The sequence below is a fragment of the Python bivittatus genome, unplaced genomic scaffold (genome assembly GCF_059951505.1).
Source record: "Python bivittatus isolate LINGU-HERP-01145 unplaced genomic scaffold, Pbiv_v1 ctg000590_np1212, whole genome shotgun sequence".
Taxonomy (NCBI): Eukaryota; Metazoa; Chordata; class Lepidosauria; order Squamata; family Pythonidae; genus Python; species Python bivittatus.
The window spans coordinates 25,831,431-25,849,737 of NW_028277086.1; the positions used below are offsets into that span (position 1 = coordinate 25,831,431).

The 18,307-nt window shown below is 36.7% G+C and overlaps 1 protein-coding gene across 2 annotated transcripts in view; it reads right to left on the minus strand.

Annotated features, from left to right (window-relative positions):
• The window catches only part of RIPK2 (receptor interacting serine/threonine kinase 2), a 39,088-nt gene that overhangs the window by 5,511 nt on the left and 15,270 nt on the right, over positions 1-18,307 (minus strand). For both annotated transcript variants that reach the window (XM_088149147.1, XM_007437442.4), the window contains exons 2-10: positions 15,023-15,176; positions 14,134-14,289; positions 10,573-10,730; positions 8,972-9,021; positions 8,484-8,645; positions 5,222-5,307; positions 4,674-4,769; positions 1,921-2,005; positions 766-918 (exon numbers count right to left, since the gene is read on the minus strand). In XM_088149147.1, coding sequence (XP_088005273.1) covers positions 766-918; positions 1,921-2,005; positions 4,674-4,769; positions 5,222-5,307; positions 8,484-8,645; positions 8,972-9,021; positions 10,573-10,730; positions 14,134-14,289; positions 15,023-15,176 — 1,100 coding nt within the window. The remainder of the gene's footprint in view (positions 1-765; positions 919-1,920; positions 2,006-4,673; positions 4,770-5,221; positions 5,308-8,483; positions 8,646-8,971; positions 9,022-10,572; positions 10,731-14,133; positions 14,290-15,022; positions 15,177-18,307) is intronic.

Below are 18,307 nucleotides of genomic sequence, written 5' to 3' on the forward strand. Positions count from 1 at the left end.
TGTACCTTGATCGTACAAAGCATTTGGAGCCCATTGTTCAGAGTTTTTAAGCAGACAGTGTCTTTCAAAACTCAGCGTGTCCACTTCGCAGTTCTCTCCAAATCTTCTGAATGTGAAAGGGGCAATCCTGGTAGAACTATGTTCTGCACATGTTCCAGAAACAACTGCCTTCTGTACATGTCCCTCCAAATGATTTGCACAACAGAGCTAATAAGATGACCATTTCTTTCTTGATTAGTTATATTTCTTCTATTTGCTCACTTCATTTTAATTTTTTTACTACAATCATTTTGTTCTAAATTTCTCTTTAAGGAACACATATTTAATGTTGTAGGTCAAGCTATCAGAATATTAATTATAATCCTCATTATTAAAAGAGTCTCAAACTCTGCAATGATACGTAGCTTCTATTCAAACGTTCAACTTTCTTTTATATACCGATTGTGTATAAACTGAAACCATAGAAGAATTAATAGTCAGATGTACATTGCTATCTGAAGAATTGTATTTCTGATCAATCCTTGTGACAGATAGTGTGTACAATGCCATCGGGGGGGGGGGGCACAGGTTTTCTTTTTATAAATGCCCCCATACAGTAACCCTCATAAGCAAATATATAAAAGATAATAATGCATGTGCATTTGTGTAAATTGTATTATTTCTAGAGATCTAATCCAATTATGTAATAAACAATGCCACATTACAATACTTCGTTCTTAAAAACAGATCAATCATGAGTAGGATTCAAAACTTTCAACTGCATACCCGAGTTAGCTCCTGATGTCTGCAGCAAACACGGCATGGAATTTGATGAATTAGAACTATTTGTGGTAGATGAAGAACTTTGTTGAGACACATAAGACTGAGTACTCTGAGACGGTGGGACATAACTGATCAGTGAGTGTGGTTCATCCTTAACTATCATGAAAGAAAAGTGACTTGTTAATTTAATCTTGTTAATTTAAAAAACTTGTTAATTTAAAAAAAGTAAAAAATAAAAACAAAGGACAAAAGAAACCCAGAGCTACTCTGTCATTTACCTACGATTCCAGCCACACTACACCACACCAAATGGCTGCAACGCAACCTATAGATTGATTATTTCTTTTTTTAGTTTCTCTCATTCCCCCAACAGGTAACATCAAAAGCTATTTGCTATGAAGCTTAAAACCACCTTTTGCTCTCCTGCCACACAGCCTTTCCCAACCGGATACCTTCCAAATGTGTTGCACTGCATTTGTTATGAAACCCAGCCAGTATGGCTGTTGGCAATACAGTTGGTAACCCATTGTGTCTAATCCTAACCCACCGAGTACCAGGTTAGGACGGATACTTGTTGCCTCCCAAAGCAGCTAGTATGAATTAAAAAAAAAAAAAAAGAATGACTCTGCAACCAAACTTACAAATTAAAAACACAGGATAGACTAGAAGGAAAGACAAACGAAGTAAAAAAGAAAGGCCAAAATGAAAAGCTGAACCATCAATTGGCTGTTATTTATAGTTTGGACCAAATTTGTAATTTTTGTTGGGGGTTTTTTTTGGCTAGAAAGCCAAATGTTGGATCTTGGTTCTTTGGCCAACTGGCAGTCAGAATGAACTTCTTTTTACTTCTTGAGATCTAGGGTAAATCATTCTTATATTACATAATTTTATTTATTATTTAAAATTATATATTTAGTTGGAATCTATATATTTACCCACAGAATAACCTTAAAAAGAACACTGAACATTGTAGAATACCGGTCTTCAATCTAAGATCCTATCCTGGATAGGATGCTATCTGTTCAACCCTTTGCTTTGGTCCAGTCCCTGTTACTAACATTCTGTGGACCAGAGAAACACGATCTAACTACTTCATATCCATAAGAAGATTATGTAATTGTCATTAATCAAAGCTGCAATTGTGTGCAGAGGACATACCATCTGAAAGGATGTTGTATGGTTTTGATGTATCCTGGGGAACACGTGGAAGAAAAAGTTTATCATTTTGGGATAAACAGGAATTCTGGAAAGAACAGAATCACATGGAACAAAAGATTTTTTGTTTTAATTTTTTAATTGGTGAAATTTAATGAACAAGTACAACGCCCACAAAATGCACTAGTGCTATATATATTTAAAACCCTACTTACATATCAGTGATTAAAATAAACATAAAGAAAGAAAAACTTAATATAAAAATTCTATATAGTATCAATTTAGTTTCAACATGGGATTAGTTTAATCTTTAAACTTGTCCTTAAATTTAGGCCATATAGATTTACTTCATGTTCTCATTTATGGAATATAATATATTCAAAAAATATAAAGACATCTTGATCCATTCCTCACACATGGAACAAAGTTTGAGTAAAAGTGTTTATATTACTTCTCCCCTCTGGTCATAGTTGTGGCAATTGGAAGCTGCAATGATTATGGTGGGGGATGTGGTGGCGATGGGACTCTTCGCTTGACAAGCCTGTTCCTTTTTATGGTGAGGAAGGGGGATCATAGCTCAGACAGGGGAGGCCTGGTTGAAGCCCAGGAGAGCATTGCCAACTGTGCTAAATTTGTAGACCTACAGCTTACGTGAGGACACATCCTTCCATCCCTCCCTAGTTTTATATACTGTCTACTGAAAACAAAATTAAAAATATAGTCCTAGTATATATGAACTACATGAAATAATGGCTTGACTCAATGTGCACCCATACATGAAACATCTTTTTTTTTTTATGCACACTAATGCAGTATGAATCCAGTAGGACATATTTCTGAACAGGAATACATAGGACTGCACTAAGACTTCCCAATGGTACTCTTAGTACCATGACTTCTACCTCATGTTGAGGCCTGAGGGCATCTAGAATAACTTTACTCATCCTTGTGGCTTTCAAATACATTTAGACTGAATTTCCCAGAATTTCCAATCAATATAGCTAAAATCTAATCTGTCTGAGGGTGCCAGGAAGGCTATTCTAAAACTTTGTATTCATTTCATTCCAGGAAAATCATTGGTTATACATCTTACACACAATCAGTTAACTCTATTGTGGTTGGTTCAGAATGACACAAGTGTAGTGCAAAGATTTTTGGTGAAAACCAAAGCTAAATTCATTGCACAAGTCATGCATACAGCTCTTCACCAGGAGACAACACTGTATTAGCCTTAAGTAATGACAAAAAAACCCCCACCTACAATAAAACAGCACCGTCACTTGTCTTCAAATTTCCACGCAAAAACTACTAATGATGTTTTATTTTTTTGTCACCTTATTAATGACAAGATGACATACATGTTTATAGTTTTACTTGATGACAACTCTGTGAGGAACATCCTGCTGAGAAAATGCGACTAGCCTAAAGTCACCCAGTAAACTTCCATGGCTGATGGTCATGGTCCAGTCCTAATCCAACACTAATTACTACAGAGATTCTCTACTGTTGTTGTTGCCATTAAATCAATTCATTATGCCCATTCTCTGGTTCTACAAAGATAATCACCAAATGCAGGGTCAAATTAAAGATTGATCCATTAGTATGAAATGAATAAAAGACTGGGGTGAAATTATATCTCCCTTTCACAGGGTTGTTTGTTCTTCCATGTGTGCTCTCTCTCTCTCTGTGAATGAATGCTAGTGATTTTCAAGGCCATTGGGAAAAGCCATTTTTCCTCCTTTAACAACACTCTAGGAAGGATGCTATATCCTAAATGTGATATAATTCCCATGATATAATCTGTCCCAAATTAAAAAGGTAGCATAGCAGAAGGCAACCTAACACCACTTGATACGGTGTAAGCTTTCTCTCCCCACCTCCTACTCAAAGAAAAATTTAAAAAGTGTTCTTAGCCACCTCATCTTAAAAGATGAGCCCTATCCCAAAGTTCAGAGATTTCCAAACAGGCATTTTTCCAAACCCTATGTGGAGATGCTGAGGGTTGAACAGCACACAGGGCAAGCGCTTTATTGAGTATCAGCTACTGGATGATTGAAATGACCCTGAATGTTAGATATCATTCAGTGTCTCAATACTAGAATGTATTATTCATGCAAATATTCTGTGGTTTTTGAAATTATATTGAACTGTCAATGCTGGAAGATCTATTTATTTCGAGGAGGACAATAGTGGTGTGGAAGCATTATACTTCTCTGAGCCTAGATGTTATCCCAGTTTCACCATTTGGAAGCTATTCTTTCCAAAATTCACACCCGCTATGTAGCATCCAAGCATGCCACAGGCTTCTCTCTGTATCATAGTATGGTGTGGGACTGAGAAAGCAGGGGTGAGCGCCTAATTATCCACACTGGGCACTTGCCATTCACCAGAGGTTATCTCCTACCCTGAACAGGTATTTAAACATGCTAATTTACAGGTGTGCACATGATTAGCATAGTATAAAGTTGATAAAGCTGTTGACTATCCCCTGAAATTCTCCAAAGAATCTCAACAGAGGTCTGAAATGCTGAAAGATGCTGTGTGTTGACCACTGGCAGAGCTGTCTGTTATTGCTCACCATAAATTTTTGTATCAGTGGATAAGACTTTGATGTATTCCTGCTCAATAAAGTTTACAAACTTCACTAACTCATCTTACATATTCTTTCTGAATCCCTACAAAAGCAACCACTGATCTTTGGCAAAAAAGTTTATAAATGTTAAGGTGTTTACGATAATAGTAGAAAAATGTTTTACCTCTTGTATACTAGTGCTCAATGGTATATTTAAAGATATCGACTCATCACTGGAGATCTTATTCGACAAATGAACGCATCGCCACTCATACTGGGACTGAAAGAGATATTAGCATGCTTGTGTAAAACAGCATGGTATTATGAAATCAAAGCATAATTATGATGCAAAATACCTAACAGCCCTGCACCTGAGGAAGGCTACGTGGCAGGGCAGAATTTGGGGCATGTGCTCACCTAACTCCAACTGCTTGCACAGATTTTTATTGTTTAACATAACAAACTACAAGGGGACAGGATGTCCACTTAGCTGAACAGGTTTACAGTTCTATCTATGATCAAGCATCCCAATAAGGCAGAGTTTGTGATTACAAATATTTCAATGCACTTACAGTCCCATAAGCCCCCATATACCTCAGCATAATTCAGCCTGGGCAAGTGAACATCTGCATATGATTATCAGTGTTAGAATTCTAGCTTCAGATACATGGATGTCCAATTTCTTTTTGGGAACAAATTCTTTTCGTAATAGGTTACAAAATGAGCACTTACTTTGGCCCTCTTTAACTCTATTACTGCTTCAAGCATAGGTATCTCTTCAAAGGTCCTCAGCACAGGTTCAAGTTCTATTAAGCACCCTAAACAAAGACACTCACTATTAGGTCTTTAACAGAAAGTTTAAACTATGGAAATTAAACTTTGAAAAATACTCCATAAACCTAGTTTTAAGAATGTCAAAATCAGTTATTCCTTGGTAAAACCAGGTAGTACTACATCCTATATATCCAGCAGAGAGGGAACAACTAATGTTTATTACTTGTTTGACATTTTAACACAATTGTCATAAGGGATTTGGACCTTGATGGCATTCTGGAAGGCCTTAAAGTTCCTCCAGGCCTTAGGGTAGGCTTGAGGGAATCTTGTTAGATATGTTTGTCATACATTGCACACGTTGATGTTACCTGGATTTGCCATTTTGTTTATTTTGCTTACTGTGTTTTTATTTATCTTACTGTATTTGTTTTTTTTTTTTTAATATTGTGAGCTGCCTAGAGTTGGTCTGGAGCTGGGCAGCACCAAAGTTGAATTAAATAAATAAATTGTATATATATTTTGCTTGAAGCATTGCTTTCAGGTTTACCACAGTTCACCAAAATTTGGTATTAACAGAGTTACAATCCCAGCCTTGGTGTTGTGCTTCTTATCTACCCTCCCCCCAATACTGATAGCTGAGCCCAAATGAACAGGAGGAACCTATAACCTGCCACGCCCTACCTGAGTGGACTGCATAACCACATTGAAGATTTTCACAAATACGGTAAAAATGAATCTCCCTCATATACAAGTTCTGGAGGTAGCAAGAAGGCATTTCAAAGGCAATGCATTGGATGACCATGGTAGCAGACAGGTTGCTGTTCTCTTCCCTCATCCTCCATTTCTTTGTTTAAAGACTGCTTACAGTACTCTGGGCATTCTGGGGGAGTAGGAATACAGATAGTCCTGAACTTATGACCATTCATTTAGTGACTGCTTGAAGTTACGACAGTGCTGAAAAAAGTAACTTATGACTGGCCCTTGGACTTACAACTGTCACAGTGTCCCTGCAGTCACGTGATAAAAATTCAGGCACTTGGCAACTGCCTTATATTTCTGATGGTTGAAGTTTCCTGGGGTCACATGATTGCTGTTTGCGACCTTCCCAGTCGGCTTCTGAGAAGCAAAATCAATGGGGGAACTGATTCACTTAACAACCATGCGATTCACTTAACCGCTGCAAAAAATGTCATAAAATTGGGTGCAGTCACATGATGCCTCACTTAATGACTGCACCACTTAATAATGAATTTTCCTATTGTGGTCATAAGTTGAGGACCACCTGTACTATGTACTATGCTGCAGTCTGCTCATACCCAAGTGCCCTGTGGGTGATGCTCAGAGGCTCCAGGTTGGAGCTTATCTCAACCTCACCATGACCAGCACTCAAGGATAATGGGAACTTTGTCAAGATATAGCCTTCCAGATATTGCTGAATTATATTTCCTATCAACCTCAAGAAGCATCATGAGGTCAAGAGCTGGGGTGGCTGGTTGGGTGGTTTGTAGATTAAAATTGCAATCTGGGGAACTGCATTTCGTGTTGAGAGTAGGCAGGCGAGGACATAAAATAAGTAATGCCTGGGTAAAATCTTTTTAATTTAATTAGCATCAAAGTAAATTCAAATTAAATCAGTAGAAATAATTATAATTTCTCATGTATTTAATAATTCCCCATTTAGTTACAATGTGGTGGCACCTTTCAGAGGGACTCTAGAGACTGCACCCAGGGCTTGGGGGGCTTAAGTTATGCAGCTGGTTTTACAGTCTCATCCTGGGTACCTAATCCATAGCACAAGACCACACACTGGTATTTTCAGTGCTCAAAGAGAGCTCAAAGCCAAGTATCACATTCATGATCAGACTAGATCAATTCTCATGAATAGAAACATCTAATTAAACCCTTTGTGCCCCTAGTAAATAATTCTGATTTAGGTATTTGCTATTATAACTTAAAGTAACGAGTTTTAGAGTTTTCCCGCTTAAGTAAAAGAAGAAATACTGAATGAACACACCGAATCACATTCTACATAGTATCTGATGTGATGTTGAGTGCATTTCAACAAAGAGTAATTGGCATGCCTCTTTGCAAATATTTTGCTGAGCACTACTTTTGTCTGATAGCCAGAACAGGAACCAGGAAATATGGGGTTTAAGAATCTGCATGCAACAAACACATTAGATGGCCTCAGGTACTGTAAATTAGTATGCTGCAGCTAAGAGTACGGGAAGAATAATCCTGACATGTTCACTCTCTTCAGGCATTCTGTGAATGCAAAAACTGGACAGAGATTAGGCTACATACAAAGCAACATCCCTTCCACTCAAGCACCACTCTAGAGCCAGGGATGCTGTTTAAAGCAGCCATGTGAGACTTGCAAAGGTTTCATGCTTCAAGGAGGGGTGTTTCACTCATGCTCACATGCTTGGAAGGACCTTTTTATTCCTCCGTTTTTGTTTTTCTCTAGCAACTGTCTCAGTTTTGCAATTCAGCTGTAAAATGGGAAGAAAAGTAATCACATCCTCATAAGGAACGAGCATAGGGCATAAGGAAGAACTGCTTCATTGAGCAACCCTCAGTGAAGAGTTCATCTCAAAAACTTCCCACTGCAATTGAATCACAAAATAAATATAGGGTTACCTATTAGGTGGACATTCCCCTTAGCCAACAGGACTATACAGGACTTCAGTAAGGGGAAAAGCTGCTTCAGAATTTCCTTGACCATGGATGAAGCATCTGCCCACCACCTCTTAACAAAACATGCCATTTTCCAGGAATGTGTTGCAGCTGCAGAGGGTGGCCATGTGACTCCAGGAAAAGGCACAGCTGCTTTAAGAAGCTGTTGACTGATGCTATGCCACACATGCTCCAAAGCACTTTTTGCCCACTGAATACAGCTAACGGGTGATGGGAAAGACCTACCTAGTAGGTAGCCCTATTTTCATCATGATAAAATAAAGCTGCAGAGCCTTAAAGGCTAACGCAAATTATACTTGATCACTTTAATATATACAAATAAAGCATTCCCTACTAATATTTGAGATGCTTCCAGCAGTTGAACAATCTTGAACATTGTGTTCAAGTGTAGCTTTTCCTCATTTCAGTAGTTTATGCGGAAGCAAGGGGTGCACTTCAGAGGGCTGAACAAATATTATGCAGTAGCAGAGTGTAGCAAGAGCTCATGAGTTACCTATCCTATAGAGTAAAAGGAGAAACTCACTTGAAAAAGATGGCCTTTCATCTGGATTTTGTGCCCAGGCAGATTCCATTAAAGACAACATCAATTGTCGGTGAGGAATATCAAGTGGCAAACACTCTTCCCCGGTGTCTGGACGCCTCCCTCTTGACACGCTGTACATAATTTGCAAGGGATTTATAACTTCTGCCAAAGTAAATACATGCATATGTTAGAAATATATGCGCATTTCATCCAATACTGAAAAAAATCAGAACACAGGTAATAATTTACATTTTAGATTATATTATATTGTGATCTAAACCTAATTTGGCAAAACACGCCACCTCCCCTTCCTACTGATATTCTGCAGCATAATGTATTTTGCCACAGTACAAAATTTAAGACAAAGGGGAAAGAATGGCCTTTTGAAAAAAACATACTGTTTATATTATATCAAATGACCCAGTTCTCAACAGGTTAGCCCAACTCAGCTGTTCCTTAACAGAATTAGACAAAGACAAAAATCTGACCTTCAAATGGCTGTTTTCTTGACATCACTTCCCACATAATAATGGCGTAACTGTTCCAAACAAAAATGCACATTAGTATGTATTTGTAAATTAGTTCAATTTTTTCCCAAGAGAGAGAGAAAAAAAAAGCTCAATGAAATGAAAATATCCCAACTGTTGTTGTTTTGTGTGAATTTCTACCTCCTGACCCAACAGCAAAGCAAGGAAAGAATTATTTCAAATGTTCTCATTGACTAGTTGGGACAAGTATCCTTGGTAACTTAAAAACACAGTAATTTATTTATATATATATACAGCATGTGTGTATAAATAAATACATAAATTAGATCTATTAAACCTAATGCAAATACAAGGATACTTTCTCAAAAGTTACTTAAATATTAATTATACCAATTGTATTCTTGTAACAGAATATATCCTGACCTACTGGAAATTGAGTAAATTTTAGGTTCACGTAAACCATTTTAGGTTCATGTGCTAATTCTCCTCTCCTTATGTAGCCACAAAGGGAAGTTTGGAAGATTTTACATCTATTTTTCATTAAATACAGCCTGCTCTTTTGTATGAATTTAGCAACCTATCTTCCATCTTATACCATCTTAAAATCAGAAGTTGGCTTTATTCAAGAATACATGATTAAGATCAACCACAGTTTGCTATTGGATACAGGACTAAGCTTTACTTTATTTAAAATGGAAGCCAATGTTTTTGAACCTATCCCTGAAGTGAACATGAAGCAGGAGTTCTTTCTGTAAACCTAAACCAGAGTTTATTGTGATGTCTGGATGTAGGCCCTTTGGATATGTATAATTGTTTGTTGCTAATGTGCATACATAAAACATTGGAGCGAGCAAGGTCCTTAGTGAAATCAGCAAACATTACACCTTGACTTACATTAAGTTAGTTACTTAACACCCCCGTAAAGTTCTTAGAAGGACAATTGCCTCACAAAATTAAAGAGGCTTTACTCTAAGTAACCCAAGAAAGGATTAAAAGATTCCTTAGAGTAACCCAGAAGCACCGAGTTTAAATTGACATCTGGTGGCCCTATTTCACAACAGCAACATACGTGTGTGTGTGTGTGTGTGTATTTGAAACTCAGTGGTGAATTAGATTTTCCAAGCATGTGTACAATACAATGCCTGAGAGCAGGCATCTATGAAAAAACTTGAATTATGCAAGCCGTAACTGGACAACAAAGTCATCCTTGCATGCAGGAACCCATCCTTAAACTGATTCCAAAAGCACTTTGAAAATTTAGTGAAATTTTCAACCAGAAACTGGTTGGTAATACTAGATGCAAAAGTGTATTAACTTTATTGACTGCCATTGAACAGGGAAAGAAATATACTCCAAACAACACATAATTGATTAGTAACACCAATAAGAAAACAAATCTCCCTAATAGCAAAAATGTGTTAACCTTAACCTTCACAAAGGAGTATAACTAATTCTATGCAGATTTAAAACACTGAAGTACACAACATTTTTGGCCTTCAGTCTCTGTATTTTACATACATTTGTAATGCCCAATGTGGCAGATTAAAAAAAAAAAAAAAAGAACACATATTGCTCCTAAACTCCATAATAGAATAACATACCTGTATATATCATGCTTCACGCTTGCACGGAGTTTTTGGCTGCCATCATAATCTTCAGGTGGCATGTAGACAATGGTCCCTCCCTCAGGCATTGATTTCTCCCCTCTTGAAAGGGACATGGACACCATACGCCACTTTGACAAACCAAAATCTGCGATCTGGAAAAGAAGCTTAGGTCACCACATACAGCTTTGAAACAAAGATTTAGGTCTATGAAAAAAACAGATTTTTGTTCGGAGAAAGGCCCTTTTTATGAGAAGAAGCTTGTTCTGTTTAACAAAACTTTAAATCAGACCATTATTTCAAAAGAGAAAGGAAGAAAAGACAGGCAAACAAGAAAATAAAAGGGACAGACTGACTGAAGGGTGAAACCTTAAAATACTTTTTGTAAGAATTTTTTAAGCTAGATAATGTGGTAATTGCCAATTCATATCATATACATTGTTCCTTCTAAGATTTCTTGGGAATTGACTTTTTTTTTTTTGGCCTAATGCCACTTGCTTTTCCAGAGGTACTCTTAAGTCATTAGAGTAGCGCTGAGTAGACTTTAAATTTACCAAGAGCATTCATGTTTCAGTTTTATAAAACTAGAATCCTAAGATCCATAGGGGGATATTGAGAAATTCATTCCTTAGAAATAATTTGTTATATTCTGAGAACTAAGTAAAATCTGTATTATTGTAAGAACCAATAGCTTATAACATCTTTGCTCAAAACTGCAGTGAAATGCATTTTCTCCCAACCTTTCTTCATTTCAGCAGTTTAATTATCAACAAAAACACATTTCTGTTCTTGCTAATGGAATTGGGATAACTGGGAATCAGAATATCTACTACATGTCATCTAGAGATCTATTAACAGCCTGATTTACTTTCTCTCCACCCTTGCTCTACAGATAGATGACATTACACTAATCCATTATTTTGACAATGGTTTGTCAAACAAACCAGGGTCAGCTTTAAGAGAAGCAAAATAAACATGGGTCCTTTGGGCAATTCCTAGTTTGTTTTCCTTTATTTTTTTTTCCATGCTCCTATCTTACATTGTGGTAGTATGCCTAGAACTGTTTTTATAACTTGAGCACTCTCTAGGTGTGGGGATTTCAACTTCCAAATTCCTCAGCCAGCACTGCCATTGCTGACAATTCTGTGAGCTGATTCACATATATGGAGGGCGGAAAGTTTGGGGAAGGGTAGGCTACAGGTTTGATCAAGGCATAAAAATAAACCAGTTAAGTCAGGAAACAAAAAACAAATTATGTGCCTCCATTCCCTCATCACACTAAGCCACAGGTGCAATTAGTAGACCAACGATTAAATGCAGTACTGAACTATGATTTACCTCTCTAAATAAAGCCATGGATAAATTATTGACCAGTTCATAGATCATGCTAAGTCAAAAAGCATGCAAGCTTAATGTGGTGTGTGAATTCAAAATGAAGTTGTGCTTTCTTTTTTATATTCAAGACAATGCAAGGCTAAGTGAATCTACTTTCCCCCCCCCCAGAATTTGCAGATAGATTCACATTGTTTAATGCCATTTTACAAAAGACTACTATGGGAATTATAGCAATAGACAAACATTAGTTTGCAGTTTGTTGATTTATAAATTCTGGTCATACAGTATTCACTTACTATCATCAGAAATGTTCTTTCTTATCCAAGGTCTAATTATTTTGTTCTCCTTATCTGTTATCAAAAACGTCTAAGCAGATTAAAGGCAACCAGAGGCTGCAGTCAGAATATAAGTAGTCTGTGAACTGGTCCACAAAAAGTTAGATCAATGTTTTCAACAAGCACATTCGGATACCTCTAGTCTGATACTTTTCCTTGGACTATTTGTCATGTCATATTTCTATTTTTGTAGTAAGAATTAATCTATGGTTCTTAAATTAAACTTGTTGGGTTGAACAAACTGAGACTGGATATTCTTGCTTAGCAAAATAACTATAGGGAGAGATTTTTACAATTAGCCATGCAGATTAAGATTGGCTAGGCAATTTCATTTGGCTCTGCCATATTTTAAGAAAAAGGTGATAAGAATGTATTTTCCATAGAAATTAAACTATACAAAACAGTTGGCATCGAAAACTATGGAAGGTGGAAACACTGTGCACCTCAATATTGCATCTCTTTTAAGGTTTGGTATGTAAAAGCTTTGTCATGTTTAAATGTGTATGTTCATATATGTGTATAATCTTGGGTGCTTATTTTCTTATAAAACTTAACTCTTAGGGTCTTAATAAGAATAATACTCATGCAAGATCAGGGGATATAACATTTGTTTTTTGAAAGATTTCTAAATGTTCTCAGATTTTAATGTATGTAAAGATGTCAGATTAAAAACTCACTAATGGAAGAGAAAAACTCACTATTATGCCATTTCAAACTAGCCATATATTTATATTAGAAATGACTAACAGTGAATGCATATTACAAATATTGAGGTTCCTTTCATTTTTTTAAAAATGTTCATTATTTACTTCAAGGAAGACAATTGTAACAGTATTTATAAGTACCCTTTTACTACCACCATAACCATTCACTCAGTAAGTGGCAAATTTGTATATCTTTGTATCTCTGATCCAATTTTTATTTCCCCTTTTAAGATCTAAATATGAGCAACCCAATTATCTACTAAGCCACAATTTTGCTTTTCTGTCTATCAGTCACAGAAATGAGTAAGAAAACTGGAAGGAAATTTCATAATCTGCAAACTTCTAAAAATGTGGTTTGTGGAAAAGAATGTGGAAGCTGTTCTCTGTTGAAACTCAAGGCAGGGCGAGGACCAACAAGTTAAAATTAAAAGAGAGGAGATTCAGGCTGGGTATTAGGAGGAATTTCCTGATGATAAGAGCCGTTAAGCAGTGGAGCAAAGGTCTAGAACAATGGTGGATTCCCCTCACTGGAGGTTTTCAAACACTGGTTCAATCTACCTGTCAGGATAGTTTAGTGAGATCCCAATTCCACTCACTCATAGTAAGTGCAAAAGGGACAATCATGATGTTGTGCTTGCCATCCCCAGCAGATGACCCTATTCCTCAGTGAGCAGGGGACTGGACAAAATGACCTATAAGGACCCACCCAAACAATAAAGGCATGAAAACTGCATTAAAAAATTAAATCTATTTTCACATACAGCCAATTAAAATGTCTTTTTTTTTTTTTGAATTGGTAAACGGATTGCAAATCTAGTGGCCAAGAATGAGGGAGAAAAAAAAGATAATGTACAAATCTTACCAAAATAAATAAAGTTGTGATTATAGCTTTCCCTTTTTCATTTTAAAAGGATTTCTAAACCTTGAAGCAACAGAATAGCTTCAAAAGACTTTTGGTAATGCTTGGTTTAATTTTAGGAGGCTTTTAGAAGTAGGACTTGGGATGTAGTCTGATATTCTGATGTTCAGAAGAGTAAAATGCCATTTTCTTACATAGCTCTTTGCCCCATTCTATTTGCAATGTTGACCTCTCTTATTTCCTTTACGTGCAACATTCTTCTCTTTACTACAAAGTTTCTACCCCTGACTTTTCAGCTTCTAAGCTACAGAGAACACACCCTTACCTTAACATGGAAATCACTGTCAAGTAAAATATTCTGGGTCTTCAAATCATGGTGCAAGAGTGGAGGACTCATGTTGTGAAGATAATTTACTCCCAAAGCAATTTCATACAAAATGCGAAATCTGAGTGACCAAGCAATGTCAGGATAGACGTTTTTCTATTTAGAAAAGAGAAAGAATGTAAATAACACATAATGATAGACAGGCAGACTAGAGTGGGAAGTTGAAAGAACATCCTGAAAGAAGGTGATGACAAGCTACTTCCGTACTATTGCCAAAATAATCATACAGAGGTGCTCCTTAAGTTATCAAGAGTTCACCTCAATTAGATGGCATCCTTATCTTTTACCATATGCCCACACAGTTTATTTATATATACAGCAATATAATGTTACACAATTAAAACTATTTTGTATTAACTCTTAAATCTATGACAACATTTTAGACCAAATAAAGAAACAATCAACAAATTCTGGAAAATGGCTATATTCAGTAGCTCTTTAGAGGCTACCTAAAAGTGTTCCTTTACTTCATATTAATTCATGAGAGTGGGGAACTTGCTCTCAAATTGCCCCCTTCCAGACTAAGGTACAACACTGGCCAGAAAATGTGCTCCCCTTCCTTCTCATGCATTAAGTTAACTAGTGTTTCTCAACCTCAGCAATTATAAAATGTGTGCACTTCAACTCCCAGAATTCCCCAGCCAGCATGCTGGCTGGGGAATTCTGGGAGCTGAAATCCACACATCTTAAAGTTGTTGAGGTTGAGAAACAGAGTTAAATTATATTACATACATCATTTGAATGGTTCTTAAGACGGCTTCCCCATGTTTTCCTCATTTTAAAATTAACACAGTGGCTCTTAACACCTGCTACCATTGCTCATACTTACCCCATGTAAAAGTTGGTTCAGTGATCCATTAGGCATATATTCTGTCACAATGCCCAGAAATTGAGGTTCATTGCAAATTCCCAAAATTGGTAGAATGTAACTGAACCTTGCCTGATGTAAAATTTCAGCTTCTTTTAAGAGACTGTCCCTCTCGCTGCAAGAATAAAAGGCAAAATAATAGTTAAATTTACTTGATTATCTCCCAGCTTATAGACTTAAAGTATACATTGTGGAAAGACATGGTTAAAGGAAAGGAATAAAAGGCCTCTTTACATATTCAATTATTCCAAAGTGTTCATTCTTTTTCCATCCTTCATTAGCAGCTGAAGTCAAAGTACACAGTTGCTTTCTTTTCAATTCTATTACTTTCCAGTATTTCTATTTGGAGGCTAGTTTTACTGTTGCCAGTCATTCTGTGAAATATAGTTCACTGAAGGACATACAGCAAATCATATCAAATCACTATAATAGTAATAGTAGTAGTAATAGTATGTCCCCCACAGCTTCATGCATTTTTATCCCAAAATCAATCCTAGCAAGTTGGTTCAGACATTAAGATAATTTAGAATGGTAAAGAGGAGCCAGATCATGACATGGATTTCTATTTCTACTTTAGGCCTGGATATGAGGTACAGTTTGAAAATGTTAGTTTCCTTTTATATTACCACAGATTATTCAACTATGTTTTAGTAAAACAAGCCAGCTGCAACCAAATATTAATGATCACAAAACCAGTTAGGGCTAACTAGTTTTATTTGACATATTGCCAAAGGTACAGTCATACAAGATTGCTGCAGCTTGTTTCTGTGATGAAAACTAAACGACTGTTCTTTGTGGGAACCAGAATTTTGGCTCTAATAAAGACATCCTAATTATCTTCACATATCTTCAGATAGTTCACCTCTCTGATTACCCAGATGATGATTAGGTGACAGCAAAGAGGACCATCTTTGCTGCCTTCTGCTGGTTGCTTGGATTTTTTCTAGCCTATGTATAACAGTGTAGATCTTATTGCAAGGCATTGTACAGGTGAGGTGGTGCCATTATGTAACAAGACAGCTTGGTACAATCCTCAAGACTTATCCTAGAGGTTTGTAATTCAGAAAACAACAACAGATACTCTTAAGACCTAAGATTTAAGTTGAAGCAGTAATGCCTCTGAACCATATGCATTGTGTCAAAGGATCACAGATGTTGAGGCTGTGGAATTGTGACAAGAATTTTAGGCTAGATACAAGGAAATAGTTACTAAGGTAAGAGCTGTGGAAAACAGAAAAGGGATTCTACATTGAAATTAAGAAAGTATTAAGAAGGCATATCTTACTTCAGATGGCATGTCTTTTAAAAATTGAGAAGGTATGTCTTTTATAAAAATGACCCAAAAGGGAAATCCGCAAGTAGAGACTAGACTCAGGATGACAGAGCTTCAGAAATGTTTTAAGAAGCCAGTTTATGAGACACACTTTATTTCTGTACACCCCACCTTATGTTTCCCCAGATGGAGTCTACAAATTTTGGATGGCCACAGCAACAAAACCAAAGCTTGTGGAGATCAAAGTTTTTTCTTCTTGACTATTTTCCCACTCATTTAGCTTCATGTTTGCCACAGAGGTGAGGAATTCTCCTTGATGCTGTGCTTCACAATGAACACAGAGTGTCCTAGTTGCACTCTGAAGGAATATGCCCCACTGTTTTTTTTCAATCTTGAAGCTGTAAGTGACCTTTCCACCTGAACACAGCAACAAAGACAAAGACAGGTGCTTGTTCCACTATTCCAACTGGCTTTCTAGCATAAATAGCCACAGTTGCCACCCTTAGCCTTTTTTTCTGGAGCATTTCAGCAGCAAGACAAGCCCCAGTTTTCCTTCCATCTTTGAGATGGAGAGGGAGGACATATGGGATCATGAAACCTGCCATAGCATGTACATTGTTCACCCATATTTTGGTAAGAGAAACCTATAACCAGCAATAATGATTGTATATGCATATTGACTTGCATCACCATATTTATTCAAATTCCACTGATACGAGGTAATCTTTTAATATGGATGCTCATTAGGGACTAAGAATTATTAGTCATACTTGTTTCACTTCTTTAATCTTCACACCCACTAGAGGCAAGTTGGACTGGTGGAAAGTGATCAGCTTAAAGACTCCCAGAGTGACTGAGAGTGAAATCTGCTTTATCAGAGTTGTACTTAAATAGCTACCTACAGCTGTATTTAACCCATGATTGCACCTTTTTCCCTTAACTGGAAAACCGTTGATTCGTTTAGGCATCATACTAAGCCACGGCTTGTGTTAACCATAGTTTGTTTAATTGTGCAGATGAACAAAGCAAGCATGGGGTGTTTGATTAATTCCTGGTTCCTTTTCTCCATTTTGAGTTGGACTTCTATGCAGTACAGTAAACTGATTGTAACTTTGGGAAGGGCACAGAAACAAACCAGAAATAAGTCAACGAACCACAAACAAATCATGCATTGCCATGTACACAACATGCTAACTTAGTTACTAACAGTAGGCTAACAATAAATCATGGTTGAAAATTAAGGTTCATGGTGCTAAAGCAAGGTATGATCTATTCATTGACCCCATTTGCAAGTGCTATAAAGCCAGAAACAAACCAACCACAGCATTGCTTAGTACGTGTCAACATTGTATGCCACGTGCATAGTGAGCAGAGATAAGGCTTTAATGTAGGGTTAAAGAAAAAAAGAAGGAACCGCAGGAGTGAATCATTCCCAACTACAGCACTCAGCCATATTGGCAGGGGGTAATAAACCTTTTTTAAAACTTTCATTAACCAAAATCAAATTGTGAGAGTAAAAGTAAAATCTTCCTCATCTGAATTAATGTTAGCACTATTTTCATTTTCAAAATTTTGTAAGCCAGTAATTAAGTTGTTTGGTTGAGGCTTTGATTCTTTCCGACTGAAGTCTGAAATATATTGTCTGTGTCTGTTTGGAGGGATTTTTTTTAAGGAACTATGGGCAGATATTTTGATTACATAAAAATAAGCTATATTTATTTTACCTCTAAAATGATTGATGATAGATAGATAGATAGATAGATAGATAGATAGATAGATAGATAGAGTGTGTGTTTTATTTAGAGGTAAGTGATAAATATATTCCCAAATGTATTCTTTTAGGCAAGCAACCAAATTAACTAACAAATTGGGAAATCTGAAGTCCAACAAATTTGTAAGATGCTAGTTAAGAGGCTCCTGAATGTAACCATTCACAGATGGAGACTAAGAAACCACCAGCCAATGACTTTGGC